This window comes from Lates calcarifer, unplaced genomic scaffold (genome assembly GCF_001640805.2).
Source record: "Lates calcarifer isolate ASB-BC8 unplaced genomic scaffold, TLL_Latcal_v3 _unitig_4671_quiver_767, whole genome shotgun sequence".
Lineage (NCBI taxonomy): Eukaryota > Metazoa > Chordata > Actinopteri > Centropomidae > Lates > Lates calcarifer.
Window position 1 is genome coordinate 49,889 of NW_026117041.1, and position 18,105 is coordinate 67,993.

The 18,105-nt window shown below is 37.8% G+C and overlaps 3 protein-coding genes across 3 annotated transcripts; 1 reads left to right on the top strand and 2 right to left on the bottom strand.

Annotated features, from left to right (window-relative positions):
- Positions 1-3,079: 3,079 nt before the first annotated feature.
- Positions 3,080-8,769, bottom strand: LOC108901802 (trace amine-associated receptor 1-like). Its single transcript, XM_051068496.1, has 3 exons — positions 8,709-8,769; positions 3,775-3,954; positions 3,080-3,702 (listed from the first exon to the last, which is right to left on the bottom strand). The coding sequence occupies exons 1-3, from the start codon at positions 8,767-8,769 to the stop codon at positions 3,080-3,082; spliced, it is 864 nt and encodes a 287-aa protein (XP_050924453.1).
- Positions 8,770-9,060: 291 nt separating this feature from the next.
- LOC108901803 (trace amine-associated receptor 1-like) lies at positions 9,061-10,056 on the bottom strand. The gene has a single exon (XM_018703440.1). It carries the CDS (start codon positions 10,054-10,056, stop codon positions 9,061-9,063), a length of 996 nt encoding a protein of 331 aa, XP_018558956.1.
- A 6,850-nt stretch (positions 10,057-16,906) lies between these two features.
- Positions 16,907-17,899, top strand: LOC108901804 (trace amine-associated receptor 1-like). Its single transcript, XM_018703442.1, has one exon. The coding sequence runs from the start codon at positions 16,907-16,909 to the stop codon at positions 17,897-17,899; it is 993 nt and encodes a 330-aa protein (XP_018558958.1).
- Positions 17,900-18,105: the final 206 nt, after the last annotated feature.

Below are 18,105 nucleotides of genomic sequence, written 5' to 3' on the forward strand. Positions count from 1 at the left end.
CTGCTGCAGATGATAAGTTCATCAGAGTTTCCAGCCTCAGAAACTGCAAATTAACAGCACCTCAGATTAGAGCCAACACAAATCCTTCACAGCATTCAAGTGGCAGACATATCTCAACATCTACTGTTCAGAGGAGACTGTAAATACGGCCTTCATGGTTAAATAGAAAAAAACCACTACTGGTGAGTAACAAGAGGAGAATTGCTTGGGCCGAGAAACACAAGGGACGTACATTAGACCAGTGGAAATCTGTACTTTGGTCTGATGAGTCCAAATTTAGAGATTTTTAGTTCCACTCGCTATGTCTTTGTGAAACACAGTAATGGTGAGCAGACACGTGCAGTCTATGTACACACTGTGAAGCATGGAGGAAGAGGTGTGATGGTTTGGAGGTACTTTGCTGGTGATACTGTTGGTGATTTATTCAAAATTCAAGGCACACTTAACCAGCATGGCTACCACAGCATTCTGCAGTGACATGCCATCCCATCTGGTTTGTGCTTAGTGGGACCATCATTTGTTTTTTAACAATGACCCCAAACACACCTCCAGGATATGTAAGGGCTATTCAACCAAGAAGGAGAGTGATGAAGTGCTGCATGATCTGGCCTCCACAATCACCTGACCTAAACCCAGTTGAGAGGTTTGGGATGACTTGGACTGCATGTGTGACAGTGTACAAAGCTGTCATCAAAATGGCTACTTAAAAGAATCTAAAATACAATTATTGAATGAGCGGAAAAATCATTGAATGAGAAGGTGTGTCCAAACTTCTGACTGGTGCTGTGTGTTTTTATATGGAATCCTATATGTTTTTTGTTTTTTTTTCACAACATAATGGTATTTAACAACTTCTGGGGGGAGACTGAATTGACTCTAGAAGTTTACTGTCAATTATCACTCTAATTTCAGAGCTAGTAAGTCTAATGTTCATAACCTGTAAATGATGGACAGAACTTAAAAATGAAGCCTCAGATGTTAAAATTGAAAAATTGTAGCATGTATAATGGAACAACATTCAGCTCAGGCTGTTTTGCACCCAAAACATTTTAATCTGCTGAAAATGCTGAATAACAAGTTTCTGAAAATGTCAAGCTCAGTTTCATTCAGGCATTTAAAAAAGTTTTAATTGTATAACTGACAAATTACAGTATGTTTAGTTTGGTCTTCACTGTTTGTTAATGGCCTGATGCAATAATATTATGCAACCTGACACCTCTCCTATTAGAGGTGTGAAAGAGTCTTTGGTCCCTTAGCTGTACACATGAGCCCGACTTCTTCCCAAGGTGCGTTGTATGAGCAAACTATGTAGTAATTATGTAATGTTTACCTCTGAAATGTTTCCAACAGAGAAACAGCTAAAAGAAAAACAAGGATAGCTGATTAACAACAATAGTGTCACAACAAGGTGATAGCAAAAAACAACTTCAGTAACTACTAAGAGTCCAGTCCAGAAAACAATAGGTGGCTCTGAAAAGTTTGAAGGAAATGTAGAACTGATTAGGAATCAGATAAAATAGCTAAATAGCTTCTGTGTGGCTGTATGAGTTCAAATTGCTATATGTTGAGCCACTTTTTCCTCAGTGCTGTGTAAAACAACCAACAAATACTTTGCCTCACACTTCATGGTTGGAAGTTCTAAACCTTTGTGACACAGGCTCTGTGGAGGACAGAATGTCAAGATCTCAGTATTTTTAAACACCTGATGATGACCTTAAAGGATAACTCTGGTAATTTAGAACTTGGGCCTTCTTAAATTCTAAAGTTGAAGGCAACTGGACTTCTTTTTTTAGGCTCTTTGACGATGTTTCACCTCTCATCAGAAAGGCTTCCTCAGTTCCCAGAACTAAAGAAAACAGAAGTCCAGTTGCCTTCATCTTTAACATATAAGACTACCATGACCTGGATGACTGAGAACCTACACAGACAACTTGGGCCTTATTTTCCCCTGTTTTTAGGTGTCAATGATTGATAGGGACAAAAAACATAAGAACATATACCTGGCAACCGCAAACAGCTGCTGCAGTGCAATTCAACTAGGCATTTGTGCCACATCAAAGTACATTCACTAAAGTGCTTGTTTTTTTCATTGGCAGACTCAGATTGTTATCAGATGTCTGACAACATTATGGGAAAGGATGACTACACAGGTAGATGTTTGTAATAAAGAGTAAGACTCTTTTTGCTTAACCACAGACATTGCACTCTATCAACAAAAACAGGAATTTTTCCTTGCTGAAAACAGGAGCTGCTGGGAGACTGCTGCCTTGATTGGTTAGATTGTTTGTGATATTCTGTGACATTCAGTGATGAAAGAAGTATTCAGATCCTTTAAATAAGTAAAAGTGCCATGGCATAACAACAACTAACTAACCAATGGAGGCAACAGTATTCCAACAACTCCCCACTCTGCAAAGTAAAATTGGTTTCTTTGTCATTGGAGTCTGGTAGCAACATATAGCAGTGTTTCTGGTTAAGAAAGGATCTAGATGTGTAGGTAAGCAAATGTTTCCTAACTTGCTTGGCATTGTAACTTAATGGGGTAATAACGTATCAGTGTTTGTTAACAGCTTGCTCTGCTGCCCCAGAGTGGCCAAAAATAAATAACTGAATAATTAAAGAAAAAATAAAAACAGCACACTACTGACTTGTTGTCTTGCAGGTGGAGAAACAGTTCAAAAACAACTGACGTGCAAAATCTAATCTTAAATAAAGACGATTATTGTGTCTTACTGCTGCTAAAATTTCATTTGTTCTTAAGCTGCATACAATGCTGAAACTGTTTGAAAATACACATTGATTCCTATTTTCAACTTAGCAAGTGGAAGTAAATTTTGGTTATGACAGTTAATGTAGTGTTAAACTATATTAGTTATCTTTTAATTAATGACTTTATATGAACACTATTTGACGACACATAGCTATATACTGTTTCAGCGGCTACATACTATAGTTGTATCTATACATTCATTTCTACTGTATAAGCACTTACAGTATATAATGTTTTGTAACAATCCAGACACACAAAAAGCAGAAATATTATGTTTATTGTGCTATGTATCAACACATAGCACACATTTCAGCTCAATGAATAAGACATTAAAGGAGCCTTTGAGTTTTCAAAATCACCCTGATATATTTTCCCAGAAATGATCATTCTGAAAGCTCCCCTGAACCAGCGGTAAAAGAAAGCATAAACAAATGGGTTCAGCATTGAATTTGACCTTCCAAGCCAACTAAATATTTCAATGACAGAAACCGGTATTCCATAATTACTTACTGGCTGGAAGGTAATGCAAAGAAAAAAAGGAGTCCAACATATCAGAAAAACTCCCATAACAATAGCCAGAGTTTTGGTGGCCTTTCTCTCCATCTTACTGACAGTTGCACCAGACTTTGTGCTCTGATGGGTTGTGTTGTGGATGCTGTGAGCCTGTTTCTGTGCCACCTGGAAAATCCTCAGGTAGACACAGAGCATGACAATTGCTGGGAGATAAAAAGATGCAATGCATCCAAAAATGGGCCTTATTTGAATATCAAATGAACAACTGTCCTCACAGTTCCCTTTCTGAAATCCCGCTATCATCACACCAGTTCCAATCACAACAGAAACAGTCCAGCTCACCAGGATCATGATGGTCGCAACATGGTCATTCATTTTTGTTGTATATGTCAGAGGCTGACACACTGCATAATATCTGTCAACAGAGATACAACACAAGTGAAGAATTGAAGAATTACTCAGCATTATATCAAAGCTGCCTCTTATTTTGCAAAGCAAACTTTCATAATACCAACATGAAGATTCAGTGAGTGCCATGCTAAAGGGACAGACTAAAGTTCCCACAAGCAGGTCTGCAACAGCCAGAGAGAGGATGAGATAGTTTGTAGGAGTGTGGAGCTGTTTGAAATAAACAATGGACATTATTACAAGCAGGTTGCCACATGTTATAACTACAGATAAGCATCCATAGAAAAGACATAATAATATACTTATAGTTAATGGACTGATAGCCATTAAACACGATACATTTACTGAGTTATCACAAGCGTATTTTTCCTGAAAAATATCAGTTTTGTTAAAAATGAACTTGTGATGCATGCTGTCTGGTTCCTGCAATCCAGATGTTCGAGCTTTATGTGAGGAGATAAGATGATGTCATTTTATTTTTGCTCATCGTGAGGCAACCTACCATTATTGTTAACCCCTCTTGCTATCAGTTGAAGATGAAGTAACTATTTCAGTAGCTACCTTATTATCATAATTAGTTTCTTCTTAAGCTCACCAATCAGTTGTGGAGAAGTACGTGTTATGAGATGACAAGTTGTCACGCAATGTAGATGTGATGAGTGTGTGTGTTTGCATAAAAAAATTACAGACATGTAATAAATTAAGACAGATTAAAAGTGAAGCAAATAGAATGTATATTATCTAAGGCCATGGGTTTATCTAAGGAAAAACCCATGGCCTTTAACAGTCTTCCTCATCAGTGCCTGAAAGCTAACTTATTGTGTATGGCATAAAAATGTTGGCCCTGTACATATGCAGCCTCTGTGGGCCCCTTTCCACTGTCATGCCTACAGATAACTCTGGCAAAAACATAACCTTTTTGGCGAGGGGAACAATGCCATATGGGGGAAATTAGCTCCCTTGGCAGAGGTCTGTGCTTGCTGAGTGCTTTCTTGTTTGTTTGTGTTTGATTGTGCATTGTCTGTTTCTCTGTTAGCAACTTTATACAAAATGATGGTCAGAAATGACACAACGACCAATTGATTATATTTTGGGAGTGATCTGGATCATTGTCTGGATCCAGGAATTTTTTGAAGAATTCTCATTCTCATCTCATCATTGTGAGATAGGGCCATTTTTTAACATTGTTGCATGTTACTCCACAGAGAAGGCTCAGGATGTTTGACAGAAAGTATAGGAAAAGCTTACAATAGGTTTTCCAACATCTGGATCTTGGCAATATTCAAAGGTAAATTTCAAATATGTGGCTTTATTTAAATCTAGAGCTACTCTAACTTAAGTTTCAATTATTTGGAAACACATTAGTAACACAATGTTGTTATTGCAAGTAACACACCAAAATACAATGCACCTATCACAACAGAGATGCTGACGTCAGCACTGTACTTAACACAGTAGGGATGCTGATGTCAGCACTGTACTTAACACAATAGAGATGCTTGAATTATTATTATTCATCAATATCAAATACAAAACAATTCCATATGGGGGAAAAGAGCTCCCCTAGCAGAGGTCTGCGCTCTCTGAGTGCTTTCTAGTTTATCTATCACACCCAGTAGTGTTGAAATGAGTGGGAGTATATTGACTGATATCAGAGGTAAATTTTATGGTCTTAACTAAAATCTTCCATCTTATTTCCATGTATTATACCTGTATTATACCTGTGTACTATCCTTAAATATCCCATATCTTAGTTAGACGTAACTGGGAGGCCTACACAATACATGCCACTGTATACGGTATATGTAAATATAAATGCATGATATTTTGTCACACTCTTCCATATAGGGGTTATTTGTATTTAGTGTCATAGCCTTTAATCTTTGTAGTAAGGATCATATTCTCATTAATGTTCCACCAACTGAGATATTCACTTTCATTGTTCCAAATATCTTGTGAGTTTCCATGACTTCTGAGAATGACATATAGAGTATATTTATATTATCTGATATTAAACACAGAATGTTTGGAAATAAGTTTTTGCTGCCTTATCCTAACCTGCAGATAACTGCTTATTATTTCAAATGAGTTCGAAATTATGTCTTGTTTTAATTTGTCAGATTTGTGTTTTTATTTCGTCCTCTGGGATCATATTAGCCATTTATTTACAGTCATAATTTTACAGCAGAGAGTGCTTAATTTACTTTTAACACTACAAACAAAGCAGTTCAGTGCAGATTCTGTGTACATCGTTGTTTTTTAGTCTTATTTTTGATTCTGTGTCACACCAAACAGCCCACCCCACATGGGGTCACAAGGCATTTTCTCTCCCAGGCTTCCTCCAGGTATATGGCTTTCATATGAGAACATATCATTTTTATCTTACTAAACAAAGTATTATTTTTATCAAAATTACAGAAAAATAGGACAGAAAATGAAATTTTCTGTTTTGTTCAGAGAGTATCTCTTCCAGACTGACATACCAGTTAGTTTCAACAATATATGGTAAAATATCAAATATCATGTGGGCTTTAAGGGATCTTTGCTTGCAACATAATTCTCAGTACCATATTATTTTTTGTCATCTTACATGTACAGTTTTGGTGCTGTATATCATCAGCCCACTGCCTTTTCCCTCAGCAAACAGATTCTCTGAACAAACAAATCCTGACCTTTTCATTATATGTCTTTATCAGAAAATGACGCCCCTAACCCTTAGCTGTAAAACAACATGTACAAACCATTCAAACTGTAATGCTGTTGACATGGTATACATAACTACCAGTTATTGAGCCAATGAATTGTCTCTCCCAAATAAATATCTTTGTTGTCAGTCTGCTTTCTTTCATGTCAGGTAACTGAGCAATGCATATCTTCATTAGTCTCACATGGTATATAGCCAGCCTTGGTGCATATTTGAGCACACCCAGAAAATATCTTAAACAGTACTACTTTTGTACATATACACACATAGTAATATTTCTCAGTCCTTGAACCCCAGCAATATGATCAAGAACAAAGCACATGCAAACTTGAAAATATTTTGAGTATCTTTAAAAACTCATATCCTTGAGGTACATAGAGTTATAAACAGTGACAGTTCAATTATACTGCAAAAGACAAAACAGAGAATGTGTTCATCAATATGTTTTCTTTATTTTTTAACATTATTGACATAATCAGTGCAGTTTTGAGTTGGCAAAATCACCATGAAATATTTTTCCAGAAATGATTATTCTAAAAGCTGCCCTAAACCAGCTGTAAAAGAAAGCATAGATAAATGATAAGAAGTAAAAAACATTCTTCTTCACAAGTATCTTGATTAAGCAGAGTTATTAAGAAGATGATTCCAGTTAGGACACAAACACCCCAGCTCACCAGGCTCATGATCCCAGCAACATGCTGATTTATTTTAGCTTTATACGTGAGAGGCTGACACACAGCATAATATCTGTCAATAGAAATACAGCATAAGTTCATAATAGAAGATGTGCTTACTATATCAAAACTGCCATGGATTTTGCAAAGTAAACTGGCCTGATGCAAACACGAGGTTAGAGAGAATGCCATATTAAGAGGACAGATAAAAGCCCCATTAGCAGGTCAGCCACAGCCAAGGAGAGAATAAGGTAGTTTGTTGGAGTGTGGAGCTGTTTGAAGTAAATGATGGAAATTATCACAAGAAAATTTCCACATATTATGACAACAGTTATGCCAGGAAAAACATATAATAAAACACATAATATGCTGGAAACATGATTCATAACAGAGACGCATGCTCATAACAATATCAGTAATGTTTAATATATCCATGCTTCCATGCTCCTGAAATTTCACAAACAAATCGGTCTTTCATAAATAATCAGCAATTCTGTGATAATGGCACAAAAATGCACTATTTACCTTAAAGACTGATGCACAACCAGTTTCAGTTCATGCTAACTTAGACAACATCAGGTTTTGTTTTAGTGATTTTAATTGTTTACCAGAGTGAATATAGTCTAGGTTCTCGTGATCAGTCCACACCACAAAAGGCTGCTCAGTCCACTCAGACAAGGTCAAAATGCTTCTTCATCTGCTTCAACGCTTCTGTGGAACTTTAAATTCTCTGCGCCCACCAACATTTTAGTCAAATATATAGTATAGTATAGCAATATACTATACTATATATTGTCTGAATTTCTCAGTAAAGTGGCTTAGAGACTGATCATTGATGTGACAGGGAAGAGATATAATTCAACAAAAAAATAATAAAACGCCTAACATTAATAAGCACATCTGTGTGACTTTTAGTGGTGGGAGAAGTATTCAGATCCTTTGCAAAAGTAAAACTACCACACAATAACTCAAACAAACTAACCAATTGAAGCAGTGGTATTCCAGCAACTTCCATGTACTCCTTGGTAAAAAAAAAAAAAAAAATTAAAAGGAGTCTGGTACCAATATATAGCAGTGTTTCTTGTTAAAAAAAGATCTTACTCTTGTCTTTCTGTGGGACTCCTGTCCATAATGTTGTCAGACACAGCAATCTGAACCTGTCAGTAGCAAAAACAAGTACTTAAGTGGACATACTTTGAACTGGACAGTTGTCTATTGAATTTCATTACAGCAATTGTTCACAGAGGTCAGGTATGCTGCTCTAGCTCAATATTGCACAGATTCCAAATATTATTGTCCCCATTTATAGGCACAGGTAAAAAATACAGTAATTTTCCTTTAAATCTAGATGGTAGTGAATGTTGTGGGTGGTCAGTGTTTTTCTGTAAAACCTCAAAGACAGTGATATTTTATTTATTCTGTCTTTCTGTAATCTCTGGGATTTTTTTTTTACCCCCAAATATCCAGTTTTGCAGCACAATATCTGCTAATAGCAACTGTTCTAATGATTATGTCAAGAATGCAATTGAAAGATGTTTACAATGCTCTGTTCTATTTTATTTTCAACACATTTACAGAATCTCAAGGAAAGGGAATGTGGAATAGATGTTTTGTGAACAAAATAAACAGTTTTCCTGACCCAGGCAGTTTGCTCTTCCCTCCTGTAACAGGAGCTTCCTGTGGTACTCATAGCCTGTCATGAGTCACAAGAAAACATGCCTCTCAAACGATGGTCAGTGAGGCTATTGTTACTGATTTCAGTGAAGCAAGAGGATTACTTGTGACTTGTGAAAATAAAAGGGTTGGAATATATGATATAAATCTGCTGGCTGAACTATGATAAACCCTGAGCCTTTTGTCTGATGAAGAGGCACTAAACATCAGTAATTTAGAAATATTACTAATAGGACGATTTAGGCCTTAGATGTACCACCATTTATTTTGTTTATGTGTATAGAACATATCAGTATTTCAGCTCAGTGATCAGCAAATCAGAGTAGTTTTAAGTTAGTAAAATCACCTTGAATTATTTTTCCAGAAATTATCATTTTGAATGCCACTCGGAACCAGCTGTAAAAGAAAGCATAAATAAATGGATTGAGCATTGAGTTTGACAGTGCAAGCCAGTTAAGTAATTCAAGTAAACCAACTGGCACTGAAACATTACTAAATGAACGAATAGTGGTACAGAGAAAGAAAGGTAACCAACACATCAGAAAAACTCCCATAACTATAGCCAGAGTTTTGGTGGCCTTTCTCTCCATCTTACTGACAGTTGCTCCAGACTTTGTGCTCTGACAGTTTGTGTTGTGGATGCTGCGAGCCTGTCTCAGTGCAACAAGGAAAATCTTGAGATAGATACAGAGCATTATGATCAGTGGAAGGTAAAATGCAAAAATAAGTCCCACAATGTTTGCAATTATAACATCATCTAAACACGTTTTGAAACATATTTCTTGTTGTAATCCTGCAATTATAAAGCTAATTCCAATCAGGGCCGAAATACCCCAGCTCCCAAGGACCATGAGAAGGACAACATGATTATTTATCTTAGTTCTATATGTCAGAGGCTGACACACTGCACAATATCTGTCAATAGAAATACAACACAAGTTCAGAATAGAAGATGTACACAGTGATACATCAAAGGTGCCCCGTATTTTGCAAAATAGATCATAGTGATACAGACATGTGGTTTCAGAGAATTCAGTGGTGAGAGGTAAGACTAGAACACCAACAAGCAAGTCAGCCACAGCCAGAGAGAGAATAAGATAGTTTGTAGGAGTGTGGAGCTGTTTGAAGTAAATGATGGAGATTATTACAAGAAGGTTTCCACAAACTGTTACAACAGATAATGAGCCAAGGAAAATATGCAATAATATACATAATATGGAATGGGTTCTTGTCAGTAGGTAAGTGACATCTACTTTATAGCATGGATGTATGTCAATAAAATCAGTCCTGTTGACACTGCTTTCCAGTTCCATGTTTTTATCTTGTGCAGTTCAGCATATATACAGCAAATTTCATCACGTGTATTACGTTTATAATATTTAGTACAGTGTAAATGCACAATATGTATGTATATATATATATATATATGATAGTTATAGTGTTATACTATACCAGTTAAACCCGATAGACTGATAGACTGGATGTCCTTGGAAACAACACCACCATCCAGGACGTAGACTTTTTATTTATTAAGCCCTATCTCATGAATATGATTATTACAAACTCAAGTTGTCCAATCAGATGTGGTACACTGCATCCTATGATGCCATTACAACAAAGATCAGCAAAAACATTTGTGTGTGTGTGTGTGTGTGTGTGTGTGTGTGTGTGTGTGTACATGTGTGTGAGTGATATGCACAAAGAGATAACAACAAGTGTTGCCATGGTTGTACTGTGTCCTAGCTAAGCACATTTTTAAGTACAAGATATGCAACAGAAGTACCCAGCTGGATTTGGGGGTATATTGAGGTTATAAGGTAAATGTCCTTTAACCTGGTTCCTTGCCTCAAGGCAGTTAATCTACACAGGTCATTCTCATGTCACTCACTATGAGTCTGAGGAGTTAAGATATACTATGGGAAGATGTGCTAATTGTTTTGTTGCATATTGCATTGCCTTTGCTGGAAAGTGTGTTGCAAACTTGAGCTGCAAAAATTGAGTATTTTAAAGATGATATTGTGGCAAGTGCTGAGGCAATGATGTATGGGTGGGTAAACCCAGCCCAGATGTTAACAGTATTATCAGTTGCCATTCTGCCAGTTCTGAATCAGTCATCAAGCACTAAAATGAACTGTAGGGAGGCTTAGGATCGCATTGATAAGGTATCCAGGTCCTTTACTTAATGTTACTATATGTAAGAATCATTTTTTTTTTTTTTTTTTTTGCATTTTATTTATAATTATAAACAAGACAGTCCCTGACTCACTTGTCTACAACAGCCTGTGGACTGATTTCTATGTGATTTCTTTAAAGATCCAGTCTGTAACATTTATGGGGATCTTTTCTGCAGAAATGGAAAATATGTTTTTATTAGTATGTAATCACCCAAAACTAATCATTGTTGTCTCTTAATTCTCTTAGAATGAATAATTTTTATCCACAAAGGGAGCAGGTCCTCCTCCACAGAGTCCGCCATGTTGCAGTGCCATGTTATTACAAAAGCCTAGAATGGACAAACTGAACCAACCAGTGGCTATATATAGGGCCACTGTTTAGTTTTCTTGACAGAGTTGATTGGCGATGTGATAGTTGGTGCCATTTTATTGCCTGACAGCTGCCATAGACTCTCTGACACACTTGGAAAAGGAAAGTTGAGGGGACAGTTATTCAGTTGGCTGCATTGTGCATTCTCACCACTAGATGTCACTAAATCCTACACACTGCTCCTTTAAATCTAGATGGTAGTGAATGTTGTGGGTGGTCAGTGTTTTTCTGTGAAACCTCAGACAGTGATATTTTATTAATTCATTATTTAATGTCTTTCTGTAATTTCTGGGATTTTTTTTACCCCACAAATATCCAGTTTTGCAGCACAATATCTGCTAATAGCAACTGTTCTAATGATTATGTCAAGAATGCAATTGAAAGATGTTTACAATGCTCTGTTCTATTTTATTTTCAAAACATTTACAAAATTTCAAGGAAAGGGAATGTGGAAGTATGTGTGTGTGGGGTAATGTGCTCCCTGTAAGTTCTGCTCTAGGCACTAAAGGTAAATATACTCATAGTTGAATATATAAACCACTATTGCCAGATAGATGTTTTTGTGAACAAAATAAGAATCAAACAGTTTTCCTGACCCAGTCAGTTTGCTCTTCCCTCCTGTAGCTGGAGCTTCCTCTGGTACTCATAGCCCGTCGTGAGTCCTGAGAAAACAAGCCTCTCAAACAATGGTCAGTGAGGCTATTGTTAGACACTGTCACAATCACTGAATAATATTTTTATATGTTTTTTTTCCATTAATACTATATGTATTAAATTGTTCCCAATCGCTGTTCTCTTCACCTCATAGCTTTCCACTTGGTTGCGCTGCTTCCAATCCAGTCTGTTTATGATAGAGCTTTAATTCAATCAGATTTCAGCCCTGTGATGTCAGTTTAACAGAAATCTGTCTCGACACCTCAAGAATCAACAGTGCAGGCCCTTGTCATTTAAAATAAATGATGAATGAAAGTGTTGCCTTTATTAATTAATATTGATGCTTCTGCTGGAGATGATGTATGTGGCTCAGCTGAGGCTGCAGTGTTTGGAGACCTACTGAATTGTTTTAATTGGGTTTTAGTCTGAGGATCATACTGTAATGCAGTATAAGCACAATCATGAGATGTACACTACTCACAATAAGTTAGGGATATTGTTGTTTACATGAATGCTTTTCCTGTTTGGTCTGAATTTTAATGAAATAAGTAAAAGTTCCCTTTGATATTACTAATAATGAATGAGAAGAAACACCATTTTCATTTGTTTAATATGTATTACCCCAAAAATTTAGACAATAACAAGGATAGCCCCAAATAACAAAATTGAAAATGTCAGTAGCGGGTGTTTCCACCATTTGCCGCAATGACAGCTTGACAGCGACGTCTCATGCTCCTCACTAGCCTCATGATGTTGTTCTGAGGCAATGCATTCCACTCTTCAACAAGTGCTACACGCAGTTCTGCCAGGTCACGTGGGGGTGGGGTACGATCATCCAGTCTCTGCTTCAGCTGGTCCCAGACGTGCTCTATGGGGTTCAGGTCAGGGGACATTGCTGTCCATACCATATGAGGCACTCTGACTTCCTGAAGTCGAGCTGTGACAATTCTGGCATGATGTGGTGGAGCATCATCGTCCACGAACAGAAAGTTGGGGGTGTGCTGGCGGAATTGGGGGATGATGATGGGTTCTATGATGTCTCTAAGTTAAGAACGTGCAGTGTTTGAGCCATCTACAATAACCAAATCTTTTTTGGGCTGACTGGTGATGCCTGCCCAGACTGTTGCACCTCCTCCACCAAAGTGAACCCTGGGGACCATGTTGACCTCGGCGTATCGCTCACCTCGCCTTCTCCAGCAACGCTGACGACCATCATTTCTGTGCAAGGTGACCCGACACTCATCAGTGAACAGGACGGTAGACCACTGCTGCATTGTCCAGGTCACATGGTCTTGTGCCCACTGCAAACATTCACTGGCGGTGTCTTGGTGTCAGTGGAGTCACCTGCAACAGTCGTCTGGCATTCAAGCCAAAGCGGTGGAGTCGGTTGCGAATGGTTTGTCTGGAAACCCTAGTACCCCTCACATCTCGTAAATGGGCCTGCAGCTGTGTGGCAGTTGCTTAACGATGTCTGAGTGCATAGGTCCTTAGGTACAGGTCATCGTTGCGGTCTGTCACTCGTGGGGCTCCACTCCTGTACACACTGTACACAGTGAGACCATTACGTGGAAAACACAAAATGAGGTGTGTCTATCACCCCAATACAACTGCCTCCCTATCCCAAAAATCCCTGAAGTGAAACAAACACCGTATGTATGACATCCACTGAGTCTCTCACAATATCCCTAACTTATTGTGAGTAGTGTAACTTTATAGAATCCTTCATTATATTTACCATCTTTGCGATGCACTGTTGCCCAAATTGATGACATCTGTTACATGGATATAGCACCCTCATCCTGATGGTTAATGTGTCTGTTTTTATGTTTCTTGAAAACCTGCATTATGCATTATTGTTGACAAAAAAACAGGTGACTAAAATGTTAAGTTAAATACCAATTATGACAACTATAACTTACCGTGTCAGAATAACACAGACTACCACTGAAACCTACAAAATTCCAGAGTAAAAATCAACACCTCTCTTGCATAGTCCTGACCAGTAACTGAACATTGTAGGGGCAGGATTAACTGCTGTGTTGTTGAACAGGTTCTTTTTTGATTGTGAAGACTTTTCCTTGTTCTGGATATTATTACACAGAAAGTTGAGATGACATCAAAACTTGATTCATACTGTAACAAGTGGATGGCACTGGATTTGCTAATGTTGTTGCATCTGTCCAGGCTTCATCTTTTTATCCTCTTTGTCTCTATCTATGTCTGGATATATTAGTTAATTTAATATCATCAGGCCATGCACACTCTCTGCAAAGCAGCATTCTTAATCATACAACCTGTCACTTTGTGGCTTGTTTTCATTTCATTTTCTGTTGACCTGAAATCAGCTGGATGAAATCTTATTGATAACAAAACTACAATGGACAAACCCAATCATTTTGACTTTAGAGAATTAAAAGTGATACAGTCGATAAATTAATAAAGTTTAAATGTAATAATAAACAACCTGGGATTGATAATATAGATAATAAACAATTTTTCATGGCTATAGACAGTTTGTCAGATACTGAATACCAACCTGAAACAATCAATCTTTCCACAGACTTGGAAAGACACAGGGATAGTTGTTGGGTTGGTGGGTAACATGTAACTCCAAGTTTGTGGATGGGGGTGACTTAATTTAGAATGAAGACCTTGACATGGCAGCAAAAGGATGCCAAAATTGCACTGGCCTAAGTGACTTCCATAAACAGAGCCTCAGTTGAGACACACAACTCACTTTTCTGTGAAGCAAACCTTATTGTCAGAGCCAGGGTTTTCGGCCCCTACCTGAGGCTAGCTTAAAAATGTTTCCAAAATAACCTTAACTATACCTCTGAAAATTGGCTTTTGGCATTAGCTTTGGCATTTTTCCACTCAAAGCAGTTTTTTTTAACATAAAAAAATATACAACAAATAATTTTCAGTGGAAAAGAACAAGTTAGTGTCTAAACCTCACAGCTGCATACTAAGGACCTTTAAATCTTTGTGCAGCTTGGAGCAACTTTCTGGCATCAGTCTTACTAAAATGGAGACATACTTTTGACCTCGGTCGCATTTTTTTTAACCACTTTGACACATACACACTGTAGTTCACAAGAGAGATACACATGAACCCTGTCTGTGGCCGTAACCATGTAAGTATTTTTCGTGCATGCACATGCAAGGCCCACAGGCCAAATCCAGCCCACCACTTAATGTGGCCTGCCAGAGCTTTCAAAGACTATGATTATCATAAAATATAATCCTATACCACTTTACACCAATCAGGCATAACATCATGATGACTGACAGGTGAGGTGAATAACACTGATTATCTCTTCATCATGGTACCTGTTAGTGGAGGGGGGGGTATATTAGGGAGCAAGTGAATATTTTGTCCTAAAAGTTGAAGTGTGGGAAGAAATTGCAATGGCTAGACGACTGGGTCAGAGCATCTCTAAAACTACAGCTCTTGCGGGGGGTTCCTGGTCTGCAGTGGTCAGTATCTATCAAAAGTGGCCCAGGGAAGGAACAGTGGTGAGCCAGCAACAGGATCATGGGTGGCCAAGGCTCATTGATGCACATGGGGAGCAAAGGCTGGCCTGGGCGGTCCAATCCAACAGATAAGCTACTGTAGCTCAAACTGCCGAAAAAGTTAATGCTGGTTCTGATAAAACAATGTCAGAATACACAGTGCATTGCAGTTTGTTGCGTATGGGGCTGCATAGCCACAGACCAGTCAGGGTGTCCATGCTGACCCCTGTCCACCGCCGAAAGCACCAGTAATGGGCACATGAGCATCAGAACTGGACCATGGTGCAATGGAAGAAGGTGGCCTGGCCTGATGAATCACATTTTCTTTTACATCACGTGGATGACTGGTGCGTGTGCGTTGCTTACCTGAGGAACACATGGCAGCAGGATGCGCTATGCGAAGAAGGCAAGCTGGCGGAGGCAGTGTGATGGAGGCAGTATCATGGTTTGGGGATGCATGAGTGCTGCTGGTGTTGGCCTTCTCACTGTCTGTGATGGCACATTGAACTCTGCCAAGTATTGTGCCATTCTCTAAACCCACATGCTCCCTTCTGCACGTGCACTGTTCCGTCAAGGTAAAAACTGGATGTTTCAACAAGATAATGCCACTTGCCACACATCCAGGGCCAGGAGAACACGGCTTATCAAATGTCTGTTTCAAAGCGTAAACCAAAGAATTTAGAAGAATTAAGAGTAGTAATTCAAGAAGAACGTGACAAGATTATCCCTCAACAGTGTAAAAGGCTCGTGGGGAACATGCCATTAGAACTCTACTGCGCGCTAATGGCAGGACTACTAAATATTAATTTGATGATGTGATGGTTTATTTATTTTTTGTTCAGTTTTAAACACATTCTCTGTTATTTGTTGACTTTGATTCAGACAATGTTGAGAACTGACATATTGAAACTGTCAAGAATTTATTTTGTTAGTTTTTCTTTTAAACAATAAAAATAAGAAAAAAGATTTTTCCCCAAATATTTCATGATAATATTTGAGATTGTGTAAAATTTTAAGGGTGTCCGAAAACTTTTTTCCACCACTGTACTGTATGTGCTAGTATTATTGTCTTAGTGATGACACTATTACCAGTAATTAATTATTCTGCTAAAATGAAAGAATTCAAAACTTATTTAATAGATTAAACTCATCCACAGCACAGCATGATACTCTGACTCTGATGTCATTAAGATGAAAAGTCTGTCATCTGATTGGACAAATAAAGATGGTATCAACTATGTTAATGAGAAAGGAGTTGATAAAAATCAAGATTATGCACAGTCACACAGTAAAGAGGAACTGTCTTGAGCATTTCAAAGGTAGGACATGAACTGAAAATCTTCTTCTGAGAGATTATCATTGCATTTATCTAGAAAAAATATTTAAAATAACCACTGATTTTTTAAATATTATTAATCATGAATTAAAACTGATTTGCAGGAGCCCAGAAACATGGCACCAGAAGTAACTGACAACCACACTGATAAAATACATCCATGTTATCAAATAGATAAGGTCTCTAACACACTGATATACACCCACTCTGCAATATGTGTTTTTTTAAACATTTTCCTAGTTTCATTATCTGTTGTAATTGTTTGTGGAAACCTTCTTGTAATAATCTCCATCACTTACTTCAAACAGCTCCACACTCCTACAAACTATCTTACTCTCTCTCTGGCTGTGGCTGACCTGCTTGTTGGTGTTCTAGTCTTTCCTTTCAGCATGGAATTCACTGTAAGCTCTTGTCTGTATTATGAAGATATATTTTGTAAAGTACGTGGCTACTTTGATGTAACACTGAGCGCAGCTTCCATTTTGAATTTATGTTTTATTTCTATTGACAGATATTATGCAGTGTGTCAGCCTCTGACATATAGAACTGAGATAAATGCTCACAGTGCTGCAGTCATGATCCTGGTAACATGGAGTGTTTCCATCCTAGTTGCCACTGGCTTTTTAGTTGCAGGATTAAACTATGAAAAATGTGAAGAAATGTGTTTCATTAAAATTTTACTTGTAAACATTTTGGCACCTCTTTTTGTATTTTACCTTCCAGTGATCATAATGCTCTGTATCTACCTAAAAATTTTCCTTGTGGCACAGAGACAGGCTCTCAGCATCCACAACACAAACTGTCAGAGCACAAAGTCTGGAGCAACTGTCAGTAAGATGGAGAGAAAGGCCACTAAAACTCTGGCTACTGTTATGGGAGTTTTTCTGATGTGTTGGCTTCCTTACTTCCTCTGTTATACCTTTCAGTTTTTGAATCATGTGTCAGTGCCAGTTGCACTACTTGAAACTCTTATCTACCTTGCACTGACCAATTCAATGTTCAATCCCTTTATTTATGCCTTATTTTACAGCTGGTTCAGATCAGCTTTCAGAATGATCATATCAGGAAAAATATTTCAGGGTGATTTTTCTAACACAAAACTGTCTTGACTTATTGTTTGGTGTGCTCTAACAGCCTACTGACTTGCAAATATTACCAACACTGGCACCACACACAGCTGTGACAGTGTTGATGTGTTGGATGATATCTGTGTGCAGGTAAAGTGGCTGAGATGCAAACTCTGGTGCATTATAAGAAGCTGTTCATGTTTACAGTCATGTAAATGAGAAACACTGCTTTTCTTGCATTATTTACA

Excerpts from the sequence above, each read along its gene's own strand:
- LOC108901802 (XM_051068496.1), bottom strand. The coding sequence starts at position 8,769 with ATGACAGGCTATGAGTACCACAGGAAGCTCCTGTTACAGGAGGGAAGA. Across the intron at positions 3,955-8,708 it reads GGGAAGAGCAAACTGCCTGG|TTATAACATGTGGCAACCTG; the intron begins GTCAGGAAAACT and ends GCTTATCTGTAG. Across the intron at positions 3,703-3,774 it reads GTATTATGAAAGTTTGCTTT|ACAGATATTATGCAGTGTGT; the intron begins GCAAAATAAGAG and ends GTATCTCTGTTG.
- LOC108901803 (XM_018703440.1), bottom strand. The coding sequence starts at position 10,056 with ATGGAACTGGAAAGCAGTGTCAACAGGACTGATTTTATTGACATACAT.
- LOC108901804 (XM_018703442.1), top strand. The coding sequence starts at position 16,907 with ATGGCACCAGAAGTAACTGACAACCACACTGATAAAATACATCCATGT.